An 11,922-nucleotide genomic window follows, 5' to 3' on the forward strand; every position below is an offset into this window, starting at 1 on the left:
GCTCTACGGACAATTCCTTGACATCATGGCTTGGTTTTTGCTCTGACATGCACTGTCAACTGTGGGACCTTATATAGACAGGTGTATGCCTTTCCAAATAATGTCCAATCAATTGAATTTACCATAGGTGGACTCCAATAAAGTTGTAGAAACATCTCAAGGATGATCAATGGAAACAGGATGCACCTGAGCTCAATTTCGAGTCTGAATACTTATGTAAATAAGGTATTTCTGTTTTTTGTTTTTTAAATACATTTGCAAACATTTCTAAAACCTGCTTTCGCTTTGTCATTATGGGGTATTGTGTGTAGATTGCTGAGGATTTTTGTTGTTGTTGTACATTTTAGAGTAAGGCTGTGACGTAATAAAATGTGGAAAAAGTCAAGGGATCTGAATAGTTTCCGAAGGCACTGTATAAAACATTTGATCTAAAATCCAAAATGCTGGAGTATAGAACCAAATTAAAATAAATACGTAGGGGAGTGTATATACAAACTGGTGAGGAAACAGAGGAGTGAGGGTTGAAATGACCGTTTTAAAACGTGTCTTTTTAGAGCTCGTCTAAGAGGAAGGGGAGTCCTTGGGTTTACCCCTCTGGGCTGCCAGGCCACGACAATGCAGGTAGACACAGACAGGATGGATGAAGGCCAGCAGGCTGACTAACGTCAGAGCTATGTTCACCTGTAGAGGGAAGAGAGAGAAGAAAGAGAGTGAGGAGGTGGGGAAAATGAGATGGGGTCACCACTCTGCAATAACTCTACTTTAGAACATAATGGTAAAGGTTTTTGCCAGCTGAAAAGCTCTACCAAATCAAAATCAAATTTTATTGGTCACATACACATGCTTAGCAGATGTTATTGCGGGTGTAGCGAAATGCTTGTGTTTATAGCTCCAACAGTGCAGTAATATCTAACAAGTAATATCTAACAATTTCACAACAATACACACAAATCTAAAGTAAAGGAATGGAATTATGAATATATAAATAAATATTTGGATGAGCAATGTCGGAGCGGCGTAGACTAAAATACAGTAGAATAGAATAGAATACAGTATATACATATGAGATGAGTAATGCAAAATATGTAAACATTATTAAAGTGACTAGTGTTCCATTATTAAAGTGGCCAGTGATTTCAAGTCTATGTATATAGGGCAGCAGCCTCTAAGGTGCCAGTGTTTTATTTTTGCTAAAAAAGTAGTGTGTAGTTCTAGTAGTTAGCTACACCGCAAACAAGTAATGAACAACTGAAAACACTACCAAGATTTGAATTTAGTTCAGCTACCACCAAGCTACTGGAAAATGTAGTTTAATTAGTAGTTGAACTACATCACTACTCCCCGACACTGTAGCTAACTACTGGAACAACACAGTACGTTTGCAAAAAGAAAATATGGGTGAAGTAGGCAGGAATTTCCTTTATTTTTCAGCATCAGACCTGCCTACTTCTCACTTGAAACAGTTTTTGTGTTTAATAGGCTAAATTACACGTTCTGTTAACATCTGACTCCAGAGTGATTTGTTCTTGCCATTTGTAGTCTATGACATTTCAGATTTAGATATGATAATTTATCACAAAGTAACTTTAGTTAAGTCAACTATATTTTTCTTAAGGGTAGCTTTAGTGTAGTTTAACTTCTTCCAGTGTGAAGTATTTGGTAACTTGTTAAACTATATTGTCAAAGTTGCTTCCCCCGACACTGCCAATGGTAAAGGTAGTATATCTGGTAATTATGATAACAGTAGCTCCACTCACGTATAGTGGGTCTCCTCCCAGCACTCCTTTGACCAGGATAAAGCAGGGGTACTGCAGCAGAGAAACCACTGCAGACAGAGCCATGACCATACCATACAGCTTCCCAAAGTGACAGGGAGGAAAACTATACAGAGAGAGGGAGGAAGGCAAGAGAGGGGAGGAAAAGGAGATCATTTAATTGATTTGTTACTTCAGTACACAAGTACGACACAAAGAAGGTGTGGGCGTCTATCTGCGCTCCCATTATCCTCTTCCATTATGTTATGTGTGTGTTTGTTTGTGTGTGTGTGTGTGTGTTTGTTTGTGTGTGTGTGTGTGTGTTTGTGTGTGTGTTTGTGTGTGTTTGTGTGTTTATGTGTGTGTGTGTGTGACTCACGCAATGCTGATGAAGGCTGCATGGCCTCCGTAGAGGAAGGATCGGTTGAGGACCTGCAGGATGAAGGTGAGGTACTGGAGGGGGAGGAAGGGAGTGGAGGCACAGATGGAGAACAGGACACACTGCAGCGCCGTCAGGGTCAGGGAGAGCACTGACGCACGCAGGTCTGTCTCCTTCTCACTCACTCCTACACACACACACACCAAACAAACACACACCAAACATATGTACACATACCAAACATGTACACACACACACCAAACATACGTACCCACACACAGACGCACACCCACACACACAAACACACAGATAAGATTAGTGTTGTGTGTACAAACTCCATGCATATTTTACACCCATCCCCTGCCCCCCACATAGTTAGATTACTGGGTCAGAGAATGCAGCAGTTCTCATAGATCTGGTGTTGGAAGTTAGTTTAGAGCAGGGTTCTTCAATTCCGGTCCTGGAGGGCCGAAACACTTCTGTTTTTTTTTTCTACCTGGTAGTTAATTGCACTCACCTGGTGTCCCAGGTCTGAATTAGCCCCTGATTAGAAGGAGAGGATGAAAAACAGAGGTGTTTCGGCCCTCCAGGACCGGAATTGAAGAACCCTGGTTTAGAGCATCATTACAAATACTGTCCTATACACATATTTCAGTAGTTTGAAGATGCAAATCTCGTATCAATTCTGTATTTTCTACGCCACCTCCGACACTACCATTTCAATTACCCCCCTCTGAGCAGTAATGTAAAGTCAGAGGCTCTTCAAGCCAAATGTTCCTACAGTAAAAATATTAATAGCAGAGCAATACAAATTTAATAAAAACATATACAAAATCTGGAGAAATACATATTTGATGACCTGTGAAAGACGACGCTGGTACAGGTCTAAAAACGGTCTTAGTGTGTTTGGTTTGTAATGTGAGTGTGTGAGGTTTCACATGTGTGTTGTAGGGGGGTTGTAGTAGTGTGTGTAGGTGAGGTTCGTACCTGGGGTCCTGGGCTTGCCCTTGTGTCGGTCCATGATGAGGCCGTTCCATGGGGCAAACAGCACCCCACACAGCTGGGTCACAGCAAACGCATTGGTGTATGTGCTCACTGCAGGGACAAACAGAGCGGAATAAGGACATGCTTAGAAAGAGAGAAGAGTAACACTTTAAAGTAACTGTCCAGTGAAAATCTCACTTTTAAAAATTCATATTATGTTAACTCATTCCCAAATAATGTTGTTGATTTGTCCTATACTCGTATTTGTGGCCATAAAAACACTAAAAACACCCATCTCAAACAGACTGTTTCAAAAATGCTTGCTATTTCCTAATAGAGGATGATGTCATCCTCCTGAGAAGGATGAGCTGGCCATTCAGCGGTCTACACACATTAATATGTTTTATGACCGCTATACGCCACACCATTCCAACACAGAAAAGCTGCTTTTTAACATACTTAATTTAAAAAAATTGGAAGGAAAACTATTTCAATTATTATAATTAATTATAGGTCATATTTCATAGAAATCTGGAAACACTAGACAGTTACTTTAAAATAAAGGGTAACACTTTAAGTCTACATTATTGAACATCAGTAAGATATTTATAAACGGTTAAGACTGTACGATAATGTCTGTCAATGGGCAGTTGTGTGTGTGTACCCAGAGAGGGCTCTCCCTGGGTCAGTCTCTGCAGCATGGGGTTGAGGGTGCCAATGAACAGGTAGTGCCTCAGCTGCATGACCGATAGCCACACCAGGTGCCAGATGAAGAACTTGGACAGGAAACACTCCCAGAAAGTAGCCACTGGGAAGGGGAGGGGGTAGGGAGGTCAAATCAGTCACAAATACACACAGATTATGTTATTGTAGTAAACAAGGTCTGTATGGTCAACCAATCATGAATATATGGGACAAGGGAACAACCAGAGCTGATATCAAGGTAAACTAAATCTACACACCTTTCTCGGCGCTCTCCTTATTAAAAGGCATTTCCTCCATGACATCATCACTCTGCACGTTGCCATTGGCTGCTGCCTGCTCCGGGCTGAAGGTCTTGGTCTGGCCACAGCTCTTCATCCTGTCACAGGAAGTAATGGCAACACTGGTTAGAGTCACACAGGGAGGCCAGACAGACCAGACCCACAGGGGGTGTGCTGGGGTCTCTAGTATTTGTTGGACCTTCTTCTAAGAGCAACAAACACTGAGCAGACATGTATTCCCTTCTTTCCCTGGGTGTATTTTCTGTCCAGCTCCTGTGCTGTGGATTTTTTCTGTCTTAATCTGTGGGTTCTTATTCGTAGGTGTAGCCCTCAGGGAGGGGGTAGGGGATGTGTTCTTACCTGTAGGTGTAGCCCTCAGGGAGGGGTTAGGGGATGTGTTCTTACCTGTAGGTGTAGCCCTCAGGGAGGGGGTAGGGGATGTGTTCTTACCCGTAGGTGTAGCCCTCAGGGAGGGGGTAGGGGATGTGTTCTTACCTGTAGGTGTAGCCCACAGGGAGGGGGTAGGGGATGTGTTCTTACCTGTAGGTGTAGCCCTCAGGGAGGGGCGAGGGGATGTGTTCTTACCTGTAGGTGTAGCCCTCAGGGAGGGGGTAGGGGATGTGTTCTTACCCGTAGGTGTAGCCCTCAGGGAGGGGTAGGGGATGTGTTCTTACCCGTAGGTGTAGCCCTCAGGGAGGGGGTAGGGGATGTGTTCTTACCTGTAGGTGTAGCCCTCAGGGAGGGGGTAGGGGATGTGTTCTTACCTGTAGGTGTAGCCCTCAGGGAGAGGGTAGGGGATGTGTTCTTACCTGTAGGTGTAGCCCCTCAGGGGAGGGGTAGGGGATGTGTTCTTACCTGTAGGTGTAGCCCTCAGGGAGAGGGTAGGGGATGTGTTCTTACCTGTAGGTGTAGCCCTCAGGGAGGGGGTAGGGGATGTGTTCTTACCTGTAGGTGTAGCCCTCAGGGAGGGGGTAGGGGATGTGTTCTTACCTGTAGGTGTAGCCCTCAGGGAGGGGGTAGGGGATGTGTTCTTACCTGTAGGTGTAGCCCTCAGGGAGGGGGTAGAGGATGTGTTCTTACATTTACATTGACATTTTAGTCATTTAGCAGACGCTCTTATCCAGAGCGACTTACATGAGCAATTAGGGTTAAGTTCCTTGCTCAAGGGCACATCGACAGATTTTTCACCTTACCTGTAGGTGTAGCCGTCAGGGAGGGGGTAGGGGATGTGTTCTTACCTGTAGGTGTAGCCCTCAGGGAGGGGGTAGGGGATGTGTTCTTACCCGTAGGTATAGCCGTCAAGGAGGGGGTAGGGGATGTGTTCTTACCCGTAGGTATAGCCGTCAAGGAGGGGGTAGGGGATGTGTTCTTACCTGTAGGTGTAGCCCTCAGGGAGGGGGAGGGGATGTGTTCTTACCCGTAGGTGTAGCCCTCAGGGAGGGGGTAGGGGATGTGTTCTTACCTGTAGGTGTAGCCCTCAGGGAGGGGGTAGGGGATGTGTTCTTACCTGTAGGTGTAGCCCTCAGGGAGGGGGTAGGGGATGTGTTCTTACCTGTAGGTGTAGCCCTCAGGGAGGGGGTAGGGGATGTGTGTTCTGGGTAGCAGGAGGAAGGTCCTGACCAGGTGGATGACGCCACACGCAGCCAGGAAGAGGAAAGAGGCACGCAGAGAGATCCCAACCTCAAATAGCAGCTTGAGAGACAGGAGGGATGGAATCATCATCATCATCATAATTAACACATGGACAGCTATCAACTGATCATCTGTGGGTGGGTGTGTTTAACAATGTTACCTTGATGATGAGGAAGAGGGCGGAGGAGGAGTCGAAGGCACCATTGTAAAGGGTGATGATGGTGGAGCGATTGGAACCAAACAGGTTGCCTATCTACAGGAAGTCACAGAGAGGGGAGACGTAACTTGCTGAGCCTCTGTGTCTTAGTGTCTCATGCTTCTCATCAGTACACACCACAGACTGACAAAACCCCAAGTCAAACGTAAGCAAATGTATGGCCCAAGGCAAGGTTGTCCATGGTTACATCAAGGGTGTGTTCTCAGTCATGGTCCTCTTTGTTTACTGACAGAACCCTGAGGACTGTTGTGTACATGACTGATGTTTATTCAGGAGGTAATAAATATGAAAGAACAGACCTGCATGTTGGTGACCACAAACAAAATGCCTCCCACAGCGATGAAGGACAGCGCCGGGAATAGGAGGGAGGACAGAGCTGAGAGAAATAAAGAACAGACTAATCCCTCTTGAGATCTTGCGAATTGCTGATGAAAGTGTAACAATCTTCCAACTGTTGATAAACTGGTATCAAACTCCAAGGTGTTTGAGTAAGCTGTGCCATCAAACCTGTTTTTCTCAAATAGTATTACACTATAGAAAAGTCAAGGATTTTACCTGAACTTGAAAAGGCCACAAACAAGGCACCAGTGGTGTACAGTGATCTGGAGAATAAGAATAAGTGACCACAACCATTATGTGAATTCAAGCAGGCAAGCACAGACACAACACACACACACACACACACACACACACACACACACACACACACACACACACAAACACACACACACACACTCTACCACCCTGTCCAACTTCAGTCCTCTTTCTCCATTTATTTCACATTCCCTCTCTCTGTTTCCATTCCTAACCTCTGGCAGTGCTCTCCATAGACACCGCCCCCTGGCTCTGCCTTGCACACTCTCTTGGATAACTAAGCACTGAGTCCAATCTACTCCAACAAGAAACTAGAAGCCCAGACAACTCACCCCCTGCCCCACCACTTTCCTTTGGGCTCTCTTTCCCGTCACTATATTTATTGTGTCCTTCTGCCTACTCTCTCTCTTTCTCTCTCTCTTTCACTCACACAAACATACACACACACACTTCACCTTTCCCTTGCTCCTCCCAGAGCTTACTCCACACATGTTATTATGATCAGACATGGGAACCCCTCCAAGGCGAATACCAGGATGTGACAGCCAGAGAAAGAGTGACTTAGCACTGGAGAGTACACCCACATGCTTTCTACCGTCACTTAGATACCAAAACTAAGGAGAAAGATAGACAGAGACAGAGATAAACTGTTGGAGAGAGTGGTAAAGAGAGAGACAGACAGAGGGTTCTCTGTTATGGCTAAGGCAATAACAGCTGGAGGCTGCTTGATAGTGTAACAGTGTTGCTTCCGTCCCTCTCCTCGCCCCTACCTGGGCTTGAACCAGGGATCCTCTGAACACATCGACAACAGTCACCCTCGAAGCACCGTTACCCATCGTTCCACAAAAGCCGTGGGAAACATGGGAAACAACTACTTCAAGGTCTCAGAGCGAGTGACGTCACTGATTGAAACGCTACTAGCACGCACTGATTTCATGGCTGTTAGACAGAGACAGACAAAGAAGAACACAGTGCTCTTGTAACAGTGTTGCTACATAGCACTGTGTTCTTCTTTGAAGGTCTCTGTCTAACACCCATGAAATCAATCACATTAGGTATCACAGACTAGACACAAAGAAATCTCAACTTCCATGAGATTAAGCACTTATTAAAGCCTCATTAACTTTGAACAGATTCTTTAACTTTTAACAAGACTTTATAATATACTGTCTTCACGTAATGCCAAATCCTTGCGGGTAACTCAAGGCTAAGCACAAATTAATGGTTGAGATCAATGGAACATTTGCGTGAAAGGTCAAGTTACAGTCTCAAGTTAAGATAAGACAAGGCTCATTTAGCTGTGTTCAGTCCCGTGTTTTAGTGACACCACTGCATTTGACTGTTTTGCATTCTCTCTGTCAATTGTCTCTTGCCAGATTGTTATGGTTACTACAATTGACATCTAACCATCAATCATGGTTTAATATAGGTTATGAACCCTGTACAGCTTAGTGATGCTTTATAACATATTTATAAAAAATACTTACATTCCCAGCAGCCTGGCTACCATGGTGCCGAAACGGTCGAACAGGAACCCATTGGGCAGCAGCAGGAAGTTGTTCATGAAGGAAGCGATGGTGAAGATGAGGGAGAACTGTTCATCTTGACCACTGCAGTCTGACACACACACACACAGGCAGTCAGAGAGCTATCAGTATGGACAGGTGTGTGTGTGTGTGTGTGTGTGTGTGTGTGTGTGTGTGTGTGTGTGTGTGTGTGTGTGTGTGTGTGTGTGTGTGTGTGTGTGTGTGTGTGTGTGTGTGTGTGTGTGTGTGTGTGTGTGCATGAGATATTTATTTGTATTGTAAGCTCTACTGTGAATCATAAAAAAAAAAAAATTGAGAATGTGTTCCAAACGGGACAGTGAGTTGTCTCAGTCACTGACCTAGGAATTGCATTCCATTGACCCCGGTGATGTTGACACACAGGTAGCTGAAGTAGCCTTCTGTCTTCAGGACTAACACCAGGGAGGCCCAGCCGAACATGGCCCCCGCAAAACACAGGCACTCCAGCAGCCCTGTGACCAGGGTCAGCCACCGCTGCACCCCTGCCCCTCCCTCACACCCCAGCATGGTCTCGTCCTGCACACGCAATTCCACCCTCTCTCCTTTTAAGCTTCCCTGGTGGTCACTTCACTTAAGAGAGAAAAATAGAAAATCAGAAGTGAGAAAAAACAAAACTGAAGGTAAAAAAATTAATGATCCTATCTCTCCTCTGAAAGTGCTTTCAAATCTCAATGACTCTCTTGAATGCCCTTTTGAATTATATTTAGCCTAAATAATGCTTTCCTGTGTCGTTGTGATGCCTGGCCATTGCATTTTGCTGCAGTTGTATTGAACGCAAACATAGTAATATTCCAACATCGCCAAAGAAACCATATACATAAAAAAAGACGCAACTGCAACATTCATTATTTCATTTATGTGGAAAAATGAATCACCCTACATTACTCACAGTTCAGAATTTCCCCAGCCACTCATATGAACAACTGTTCCTCTCTCTTCCCTTAACTCTCTTTTTCATACTTTATATAAGCCTTCCTTCCACCCAGTCTCCCCTCCCTCCTTCCGTTCAACCCCTCCTCTCCCCCAAATCCCTCTCTCTCTCACCAAAGGAAGTGTCAAGGTTGAGTGTAGATGTGGTGTGGAATCAAGCGCAGGACACACAGAGGCTTCGTACTAACGTCTTTAGTGAAGACAAAAAGAACAAGCCAAACATGGCTAGAATCACCCTGGCAGGCAAGCGAACTTTACGCACACCGGTAAAGTACAAACAAAAGGCACACACTGTACGGAACTCTCTTCAAAAACAATACAGAGAGAATAAACGAACTAGCATCCCAACATGACACGAACAATTACACACAACACATGACAAAACCCAAGTGTTATGATTTAACTGGATAGAACCCAAATGCAGACAAGTACACCAAGCCAGAGAAGTTTTAACAGGTTTATTATAATGTTCAATAGTCCAGGTTTCCAATAAATGGGGAAGAGCAAGTCCAGGTTACAGGGAGGGTACAGATCCAGGTCAGGGCAGGTGTGGTACCGTAATGTCCTAGTGTCCGTGGTGAGTCCAAAGGAGAGGCCCGATAGTGGAGAGCAGGATGGTGGTGGCAGGAGTGAAGCGGAGGCAGGAGTCAGGTTCCAAATATATGGTTGTCTTGACTATGATCTGACGATGAGTGGAAAGTTTGACCGGGTCTTAAAGGCTGAGGTGATTATGGTGAATGAGCTGCAGCTGGAACCCTGACTCCCGCACACCAGACTTCACTCCTGCAATCAAGGACAGACAGAGGGGAGGGGGAGAGCAGAGAGAGAGCTACCTAGCAGCAGTAGGCCTAACAGTACCCCCCTCTACGGACGCCACCTGGCGGCCGACAGGGTTTATCAGGATGTAACCTATGAAACTCACGAACCAGAGCAGGATCCACAATGAAGCTCCTGGGCACCCAGGAACGTTCCTCAGGACCATAACCCTCCCAATCCACCAGGTACTGGAAACCACGACCCCGGCGGCGAACATCCAGAAGTCGCCGGACAGTGTAGACCGGACCCCACCCACGATCTTGGGCGGAGGAGGGGGACGAGAGGGCGGGCACAAAGGGCTAACCGACACAGGCTTAATCTGGGAAACATGAAAGGTGGAATGAACCCGTAGGGAGGCAGGAAGCTGTAGCTTAACCGCGCAGGGGTTAACAATAGACAGTATCTTGAACGGTCCTATAAAACGAGGCGCCATCTTCTTCGACTCCACCTTCAATGGAAGGTCCCGTGACTTCAGCCATACCTCTTGACCAGGAGAGTAACCGGGAGCCTGGGACCGGTGACGGTTGGCTTGCCTCTGCATGTACGCCGAAGCTCGGGACAGAGCTACCCTGGCCTTCCTCCAGACCTTGCAGCAGCGGCGCATGTGGGACTGCACCGAGGGTACCGCAAGTTCCCTCTCTTGGGAAGGGAACAGGGGAGGTTGATAACCCAGAGCACACAGAAAAGGAGACAAACCAGAGGAAGCGTTAGTCAAGGTGTTATGAGCATATTCCACCCAGGGGAGCATGGAGCTCCATGACCCAGGGTTAGACCCAGTGACACAGCGAAGTGCGGTCTCCATCTCCTGGTTCGCTCTCTCGGCTTGCCCGTTGGTCTGGGGGGTGATATCCAGAGGACAGGCTGGATGTAATGCCCAAAGCTTTACAGAAAGCTTTCCACACCTGGGAGACAAACTGGGGACCCCTGTCAGAGACAATATCCGTGGGTAGACCATGAGAGCGGAACACATGTTCAACCAAAATATCAGCCGTCTCTCTGGCAGTGGGCAGTTTAGGTAGGGCCAAAAAATGAGCGAACTTAGAAAAACGATCAATCACCGTAAGAATGACAGTCTTACCAGATGAGGGGGAAGTCCAGTGACAAAATCCATAGCGATATGCGACCAGGGCCGGCTGGGTATAGGTAGAGGTCGTAGATGACCAGCGCTGGCCTGGGTGGAGTTTTTACTTCGTGCACATACCGTACAAGCAGCAATGAAGGCTCGAGTGTCCGCCTCCATCGTGGCCCACCAGAACTTCCGTCGCACAAAGTCAAGGGTCCGCGAAACTCCAGGGTGACAGGTAAGGGGAGACGAGTGAGCCCACTGAAGTACCTGGGAGCGAGCAGATTCAGGGACAAACATCCGGTTAGGAGGACCCCTCCCAGGGTCAGCTTGATGATGTTGAGCCTGTCTAACAATCCCCTCGATGTCACATGTGATGACTGCAATACTGCAGGTAGGAGGCAAAATGGGTTCAGGGTTACTACCAGTATCAACAGCCGAATGAACACGAGACAGGGCGTCAGGCTTGACGTTGCGTGACCCAGGACGGTAAGACAGAGAAAAATTGAATCTCCCAAAAAATAGTGCCCACCTGGCTTGGACGGGGGTTGAGCTGCTTCGCTGACTGGAGGTAAGCCAGATTCTTATGATCCGTCCAAACGATGAAGGGTTGTTCCGCCTCCAACCAATGTCGCCACTCCTCGAGAGCCAGCTTAACGGCGAGCAGTTCACGATTTCCAACATCATAATTCCTCTCTGCCTGAGAAAGTTTCCTTGAGAGAAAAGCACAGGGATGCAGTTTGTTATCTTCAGGAGAACGTTGTGACAACACTGCACCTACCCCAGTGTCGGATGCATCCACCTCCACGACAAACTGGCGGTCGGGATCCGGCTGCATCAGAATGGGAGCCGAGGCGAAGCGATGTTTCAGTTCTTCGAACGCTGATTCGGCCCCTTCATTCCAAGCGAACGGTCGTGAGATGGAGGTGAGAGCGGTGAGTGGCGCCGCAATGCGGCTGTAGTCCTTGATGAACCTCCTATAGAAGTTCGCAAACCCCAGGAATC

At 46.7% G+C, this 11,922-nt stretch overlaps 1 protein-coding gene across 1 annotated transcript; it reads right to left on the bottom strand.

Annotated features, from left to right (window-relative positions):
• Positions 1 to 412: 412 nt before the first annotated feature.
• On the bottom strand, positions 413 to 8,673 carry LOC121536906 (solute carrier family 43 member 3). Its single transcript, XM_041844549.2, has 12 exons — positions 8,429 to 8,673; positions 8,031 to 8,160; positions 6,505 to 6,551; positions 6,249 to 6,325; positions 5,893 to 5,985; positions 5,653 to 5,792; positions 4,080 to 4,198; positions 3,782 to 3,925; positions 3,121 to 3,228; positions 2,134 to 2,320; positions 1,758 to 1,881; positions 413 to 681 (listed from the first exon to the last, which is right to left on the bottom strand). Exons 1-12 carry the CDS (start codon positions 8,613 to 8,615, stop codon positions 562 to 564), a joined length of 1,476 nt encoding a protein of 491 aa, XP_041700483.2. The 5' UTR covers positions 8,616 to 8,673; the 3' UTR covers positions 413 to 561.
• Between the last annotated feature and the right edge of the window lie 3,249 nt (positions 8,674 to 11,922).

Source organism: Coregonus clupeaformis, chromosome 2, assembly GCF_020615455.1.
Source record: "Coregonus clupeaformis isolate EN_2021a chromosome 2, ASM2061545v1, whole genome shotgun sequence".
Classification (NCBI taxonomy): domain Eukaryota; kingdom Metazoa; phylum Chordata; class Actinopteri; order Salmoniformes; family Salmonidae; genus Coregonus; species Coregonus clupeaformis.